This window comes from Vespa crabro, chromosome 17, assembly GCF_910589235.1.
Source record: "Vespa crabro chromosome 17, iyVesCrab1.2, whole genome shotgun sequence".
NCBI classification, from domain to species: Eukaryota; Metazoa; Arthropoda; class Insecta; order Hymenoptera; family Vespidae; genus Vespa; species Vespa crabro.
In genome coordinates, this window is record NC_060971.1 from 2,175,826 (window position 1) to 2,184,534 (window position 8,709).

The window sequence follows — 8,709 nt, forward strand, 5'->3', positions numbered from 1 at the left end:
TATATATATATATATAACTAATATAATTAATATTCGATATAATTTCAAGACTTTCTATCTATTATATAGATTCTATTATATATCTCAACAAGACAAGTAAAATATCTAATTGTGTGAGACAGGAAATGTAAATGAAAGATGAAAAAGAAAAAAAAGAACGAGAGAGAGAGAGAGTGAGAGAGAGAGAGAGAGAGAAAATGAGAAAATCAATAAAACGAGGTATCGAATAGTTATCCCGTTTAACTTTAATCAATGAATGTCAAGTCATATTTGTTTTACATACAGTCAAAAGTAACTATAGCTATGGAACAACAACAAACTCGTACTCTACTTTTTCCATCGCTTTATATATGGCGACACTTTGAACGGAACAAAAACAAAAACAAAAAAAAAAAAAGGAAGAAAGAAAGAAAGAAAAAGAAAAAACAAAATCCACACTGGAGAAACTGTTTTGCATGGTAATCGAATTCCAACGATGTATGTATGTATGTGTGTATTATATATACCATCCCCACTACTATCTACATGAGAACAACAACAACAATAATAATAACTACGGCGACGACGATGATGATGATTACGATGACGACACGAAGTATACATGTGTGTGTATGTATATATATATATATGTATGTATATATATATATATATATATATATATATATATGTGTGTGTGTGTGTTGTGTCTATATGTTTGTATATATACGAAATGTATGGACGTTCTTTCTACTTTTTTTTCGGATTCAAATTACGTTTGAAAATTTATCAACCATAAAGCGAAATGATTTCGTTTTGGATGATATCCGTTGTTGCTAACTACGTTTTGACCAAAACTCTTTCGATGGGTGGGCGACGAGAGAGAGAGAGAGAGAGAGAGAGAGAGAGAAAAGAGAGAAATAAAAAAAAAAAAAGAATTTGCCATCTAGCGATTTATATCACACTTTTAATCTCGTAATCGAGAAAGATATATTACGAGCGCGTTAGTGGATGATGCCATCTATGCACGTCGTTAACCCAAACCTACAAAAGCTTTCACGGTTATCTCGAAGCTACCGACATTCTCGGATCGTAAATATAATCGTGATGAAAAATGCTACTTTACTATTTTACGATATTTCCTCTTCCCGAGTTATGAGAATCACCCTAACTCGAAATAATATTAAAAAAAAACAAAAAAAAAAAAAAAAAAAATTAAAAGAAAAAAAAAAGAAATAAGAAAACAAAAATAAAATAAAATACAAAAACAAGTGGAAGAGTGAAAATATTAAAACGATTACCATTCCGAGACAAGGAAAAAAAAAAAAAAAAAGAAAAAAAAAATCAAGCGGAGAAAAAGAGGAAAGGAAAGAAAAGAGAAAGATTTATCTAATTTTATACAGGATGACCGATTTAAATATTCCTATAGATAATGAGATTTTAACAATCAATTATTTCATTTACCTCCCACCCCCCCCCCGGAAACCTTTAAGCCATTTTTTTTTCTCCTTAGTATTGTAAAAATTACTCGAGATTAGGAAATTTTGATCTATCTATCCTTTATTACGTAATCGAAATATATGAAATTTACACAGATTTATTGTATCGTCAGTTTCACGAAAATTTCAATAATTACGTAAAAACCTTGAGAACGTATGATGGGACAAAAAGAAAAAAAAAAAAAGAAAAGAGAGCAAAAAAAGAAAAGAAAAGAAAATACATATATAAATGTAACATTTTACAACTATAAATTCAGCATGTAATTTTATTGCGAAGGTTGATGAAAAAAAAAAAAAAAAGAAATCAAGAGAAAAGTTGAGAAAAAAGTCGAGAAAAAAAGTCTCAATATTCACAGTTTGAAAATGAATATCTCGTCGTTTCTAATTCCATATATATATATATACATAATTTCATATATATATATATATGTGTGTGTGTGTGTGTATATGCATATTATATACGAAGATATTAACAATATTTTTTAAAAGAAATTTTTCCCGATCGTAACATTAATAAAATGAAATTTTTACGAAAAGCTATAGGAAATTTATAAAATATTATTTTTGAATAAATGTGATTATGGCAGTACGAACGAATATATACGAACGAATGTACGAACGAATATACGAACGAACGAACAAATGAATAAACGAATGAGAGAAAGCAAACTGATAACAAGTAAAACCAAATGAAATAATTTAAAAACCGTACCATAATTTTCATATTTTTACGGTCAAACAATAGATAAAATATAATTATTCTCAAATTTTGTTCAAACTGACTAGGCTATGAGTGACTGATTAAGTGACTCACTAATCGCGATGATTCCATTCACAAATTAGCTTATCAAATGATTCTTTAGTATATATGATATGATATGATATGACATATGTATATATATATATATATATATATATATATATATATATATATACACCTATGCTCAAGATAAACTCGATATATCTAAAAATTTCATAATACTTTATCTAAATATCTATTTTGGAATGAGCTCATATACAATATATTCTCATGAAAGAGACACGTTTCAAAAGTGAGATAAGCGATATCTGCTAACTACCTACGTTCGAAAGAAAATAAAGATAGATAGAGAAAGAGAAAGAGAGAGAAGTACAAAAAACGATTTCAAAATGAACGAAAACTTAATGAGTCTTTGGGTTAGCTTTTTAAACGAACCTTTTCATGCTTTCAATACACTAGTACTGCGTTAATAGATATTTACACGAGTTATGATACGCGTTAAATATCAAAGTCCATTTGAAAAATATTCTTTACGAATGAGTGTTCACGATCAAAATTCAATTATACTATATCGATTATTATTTTTCTAATCTATCTGAAAAAAAGGTAACCACGTAAGTAATGAACATCGGATTTTACCGCGATAAGTAATAATGATATTACGAAATATTTTGTATCTAAATATACAACCAAATATTTAGTAATTTCAATATATCATTAATGTTCTATATCTATACAAAGAGAGAAAGTTAAGTTTTAATATCGTTCTGATAAAAATGAACAAGTATAATAACATACAAAATATATATATATATATATATATATATATATATATATATATATATATCCAATTGGTTTTATCAATAAGTAACGTGGAATTTTTTTTAATAATTTTAATATTTCAGATAAACGTGGAAATAAATATCGAAATGAATAACAAATAATAGAAAAGAAAAAATTCAGTAATACTTTTCTACATTTCTTTTTCATACAAATTTGCGATATTATTGATTGATCGTATATAAGAAAAATAATGTAAACAAAAAAAAAGAGAAATAATAGAAATCAAAAAAGAAAGATTCTCCGAGATATATATTATATATATTTTATTAAGATTATAAATATCCATTGGCCTAAATGAAAATAATCGCAAAGAAAAAAAAAAAAAAAAATGAGGTAACGTAAGGAGGGACGTTTCGATCGGTTGGACGTATTGACCGTGACCTTGACAATAAAATACAGAAGGGGAAAAATAAGAGGAAGAAAGAGCAAAAGAAAGAGGAAAGGGAAGGAGGAAAGGGAAGAAGAAGGAGGAGGAGGAGGAGAAGGAACAGCGAGTTGAAAAAAAAAAAGAAAAAAAAAAAAGAAACGAGACTAATAGTCGCCGCCACCGTCGTCGTCGTCGCGACGTAATGTCGTCGTCATCGGCGTCAACGAGAGCGTCTTCGTTCATTCGTTCATTCGATCGATCGATCTAAGTTTCTACCATTAAACTCACCTCTCTCTTTCTCTCTCTCTCTCTCTCTCTCTCTCTCTCTTTGTATCTATATCTATATCTATATCCATCTTTGTCTTTCGCATTTCCATGATGTTGAATACGTCTCCTAAAGCATATAAATCGATGACGATTCCTTAACTCTTTGGCGAGGCTTAAGTAACGTTTACTCATCGATCTGATGCATTTTTCCTTCTTTACATTTATACCTTATCTATCTATCTATCTATCTATCTGTCTGTCTGTTTATCTATCTGTCTGTTTATCTATCTATCCATATATCTATCCATATATCTATCCCTCTTCTCTCTTCTTTATTACCCTCAACTGTTTCTATTCCCACGTATCTATTTGAGAAAACAAAAAGAAGGAAGAAGAAAAAAAAAGGAAAGAAAAAAGAAAGAAAAAAGAAAAAAGAAAGATCTTTTCTTTTTCAAGGCAAATTATTTTACATGATAATAATGAAATCTTTTTCTCACATATTAGGATCTAATAAGAAAACGATGCCAAAAGTTCCGTTCATCAAACTATTACGTGAGATTATCATTTTAATCAATTACTTACATTTTTATTTTTCTATTTTTCGATATGAACGAATATCTAATATTGATTTTTGTTAATACAAAAGTAACGTAAATATTAAATTATCAATTATTTTATTTACTAGATAATCTATGTACTTATATTTTATATATATATATATATATATATATATATATATGTATACATATGTATATATATTTAATAATACTTCAAGTACATAACATTAGTAATAGATCGATTCAATTTCGTTGATACCTACTTCCAATTCCTGTCCATTTATTTTTGTTCTCGATATATATGTATATATATATATATATATATATATATATATATATATGCCCTTATATATATACATATATATATGCAGAACGAAGCTATGGTTACGATAATGTCATATATACGAGACAGGCAAACGAGAACGACTTTCTCCATCTTCTTTATCATTTATTCCATCATGCTACGACTTCAAGAATCTTATACATAGAGAGAGAAGGAGAGAGAGAGAGAGAAGGAGAGAGAGAGAGAGAGAAAGAGAGAGAGAATAGTATTATGTGATCGTAGCGGTAAACTTACTCTGACGATATTCCAGCATAATCTATGATTATGCTATAGTTATATTGAACTCGTACCTTCTTGCATTTTATCCTATACGTTGTACTCTCTCGCACCCGAATGGAACGCGAATCGAACGAACGAACGATACCATACGTTTTTATTGCTTAAATCGCAACAAACCTCAGAACGTTTTATATAAGAAGGAAACAAAAAAAAAATTGGAAGAAATTTTTTTTTTTATCGTCGCCTTATCTTATTATTTTTCTTCTTTTTTTTTTCGAGAAAGAAAAACATTCCAAACATACACATCTCTCTCTTTCTCTTTCTCTCTCTTTATATATATATATATATATATATATATATATATATATATGTATGTATATAAAGAAAAGTATGAATAAAAAATTTTTTAAAAAAGAAAAAACTTTCTTCTTAAAATTATCAACTTTTTTTCCTAGACAACCTAAGTCAGCTTAATCGCCATAATAAAAAAGCTTTCATGAAATATAGTCTATCTTATTTTACGATCTACTTTATACAGTTAATTCGTAGAGAGAAAGTGAGAGAGAAAGAGACAGAGAGACAGAAAGAAAGAGAGAAGAGAGAGAGAGAGAGAGAGAGAGATTTTCGAATAATTTAAAAAATTTCTTTAAAAACGAAATAGATCTTTAATGAATATTACAAAAGAACGAAATTAATCTTATATATTATTATGTTGGTAACAACCACCTTTAAGAATTTAAACGAGACAATGACTAAGAGATACGTTCATTTGCGAATAAAGCAAATAACTCTGATTAGGAAAGAAGGGTTAATTATTAACAAGTTCAAGAAAAAGAAAAAGAAAAAGAAAAAAAGAAAAGAAAAAGCATCGCTCGCAATGCGGCGTATAATGGAGTCAGATACGTTAGTACTGATTCTAACTAAGTACATTCAACTTTACGTGTATAAATATCGTAATATCATGATACACGTGGAGAAAGAAGAAGAAAATCTTTTCTGTCGATTTTTCCCGATAGAATAAAAAGAAAAAAATAAAAAAAAAAAAAGAGAAAGAAAAAACATCCCAACACAAATTATCCCAATCCATCTACTCGATAACATTTAATCTTTACAAGGTACGCATGATCTCATGCATCGATATGTTAAAAATTATGTTTCTAATTTTGCGTTGATCGATGGTTTGCCATATAACGTCATAAGCGTATCTTCAATGAATTTCTTTGAATTCGAAACGAAATATGGATAATTACGTTATATGTTTAAAACCATAGAATTATTATTAATAATAATAATAACAATAATAATAATAATAATAATAATGGTAATAACATCAATAGTAACAGTAATAAAATTATAAAGAAATAATAAAGAACAAAAAAAAAAAAAAAAGAGAAAAGGGGACGGGATAAAAGATGTAAAACGTTTGTTAGCACCTTGAATGATCGATGGATAAAGCAGGGCGATGATCCAGAGGAACGACGACATCGTGAATGCTGCTGGTTTCGTTGATTTCGCGCACATCACCAAACTCTCACTGTTTTTTTTTCTCCTTCTTCTTCTTCCTCTTCCTCTTCTTCTTCTTCTTCTTCTTCCTCTTCTTCTTCTACTTTTCTCTCTTCTTTCTCTTCTTCCTTTACTTTTTCTACTTTTTCGTCCTCTTCTCCTCTACCTTCTTTTCTTCTTCTTCTTTCTCCTTTATTTTCTCTTTTTCTTTTATGTCCGTAGTGATTAACGACGACAAACGTATATTTTCTATGATCCCAACAGTCGTAGAAAATTTCCGTTGATCAGAATTGAAGGACGAAGTTGTAAAAAAAAACTTGTTTGTTTATATTCGATCGATCACACAAAATGCGTCGCAACAAAACCAAGGCGCGTACGACAATATTATTATTACATATATATATACATATATTATTGTTACATATATATGTATATATGTATATATGTATATATATATATCTCTCTGTGTGTGTGTGTGTGTGTGTGTGTGTATGTATACTTTTTTCCCCTTATATCTTATACGAAGCACGAACGATTACGTTTTAAGACGTTTAACTCTTTTGACGATATTTATTATTAATAATAAAAAAGAAAATGTAACGATGGCGATAATAATATTTGATGATAATGATATTATGATAAAGATAATGACAATGACGATGAATTGTTTATTATTTGAGAATTATGGAGCACACTATGAGATAAAAAGTGAACAAGTCGATCGCCAGAGTCGAATCACGACCGTAGAGCTCGGCGCGCGAAGACCGTCTGCCGCGCGCTTTACTTTCGGTCCGCTTCGTGAGACATCGGCTTTTAGCCGAGAACGACCGAACACCTCCGATAGCGCTATCTCTATCGTCTTTACCGTGTACCCCACTTTCCGCGTGCCCCTAACTTAACTAACCTACGACGATTACACACGCGCTCACTCACTCACTCACTCACTCACTCGGTCGCTCTTACTCACTCACTCATCCACGTACTTACGCATGTACTTACGCACGCACTAAACTCAACCCACCCACCCATCCACTCACTCACTCATGCAGAGGCATACACTCGTCGTCTCTCTCGCTCTCTATTTTTCTTTATACCTTCCAACGTGTCTTTGCTTTCCTCTTTCCTTTCCTTTCCTTTTCTTTCTTTCTTTCTTTCTTTCTTTCTTTATTTATTTATTTATTTATTTCCTTCTTTATATCTTCCTCCTCCTCCTCCTCCTCCTCCTCCTCCTCCTCCTCCTTCTCCTTATTCTCATCTTTTCTTGTTCGTTCTATATCTACCGATACTGAATAATAAACACTCTTTTTTCTTTCTTTTTTTCTCTTTTTTTTATTCTTACGTGTATTTGTATGTAGTACCGTAGAAAAAAAAAAAAAAAAAGAAAAAAGAAATCGCTGTTTAAAAAATTTCTTGTAAACTTTCGATCCTTTTGTTTTTTATTTGTTTCTTTTTCTTTTATTTATTTATTTTTTTTTCTTCTTTTTTTGATTCCAAGAAAATCACAAAATTTCGCGACACGACACAATCTTCGATAAATCTTCGACACTTTTTTTTTCTTCCCTCTTTTATCGAAAATGTTGAAACGTTTTTAAATTTAGTGCACTATACATCTGCAAAATATGTTCTTAAAGGTGCATAAGCACATAGAAATATCTATGGAATAAGATTCTCTTCGATCGCATTATTAGAAGATAATCAAAGATGTACGTGAATCAATTATATAACAGTGATTTTTCAAAATGCTAATAACGTCACGATAATATTTTACATTACAAGGAGTTTCATTTATTCATCGGAAAATAATCGTGATTTATATAATTCGAAGTTTAATACGATTAAAGATCATAAGAATATTTTTCTTAATTTTGTCGATCTATGTCAAATCAATTTTAAATTGATTAATAATATCGTCTCATCGACGACAATTATATTTTCATGAAAAACGATTGAATTATAAGAAGATGTAAATGTCGCGATAGAATGAAAGATAAAATTTATCTTTTTATTTTCTATTTAATAGAAATAAAACAATGTCACATATCAGTATTACTTTTATTCACGATGAAATATTTCTAATGTTCACGTGATCTCTCATTCGAATGTTCATTATATTATTCTAAACGAATTTAAATATTTCCACGTTTTTTCTCTAATCTCCCTTTCCCCTCTCCCTTTTATTCCTCCCCATCCCGCTATTATTTTCTAATATTCTATCGTCATCATACTCGAAAACTCATGATAACAAAGGTACTCATTTGAACGTAGTAAACAAATTTTCACGTTTTTCCGAGAAGAAAATTTTCCTAGAAAATATGAATATTATCTAAGAAACAGAAGAATCTGACAATGAGAGTGTGAAGTTGAACGTACGTGTC

The 8,709-nt window shown here is 29.4% G+C and overlaps 1 protein-coding gene across 7 annotated transcripts in view; it reads right to left on the minus strand.

Moving 5' to 3' along the window:
- The window catches only part of LOC124429970 (fasciclin-3), a 304,558-nt gene extending 297,445 nt beyond the window's left edge, over positions 1–7,113 (minus strand). For 3 of the 7 annotated variants that reach the window (XM_046975908.1, XM_046975907.1, XM_046975913.1), the window contains exon 1: positions 6,265–7,113. In XM_046975908.1, coding sequence (XP_046831864.1) covers positions 6,265–6,352 — 88 coding nt within the window. In that variant the 5' untranslated portion in view covers positions 6,353–7,113. The remainder of the gene's footprint in view (positions 1–6,264) is intronic. The other 4 variants (XM_046975909.1, XM_046975910.1, XM_046975911.1 and 1 more) reach the window with 2 other exon arrangements.
- Positions 7,114–8,709: the final 1,596 nt, after the last annotated feature.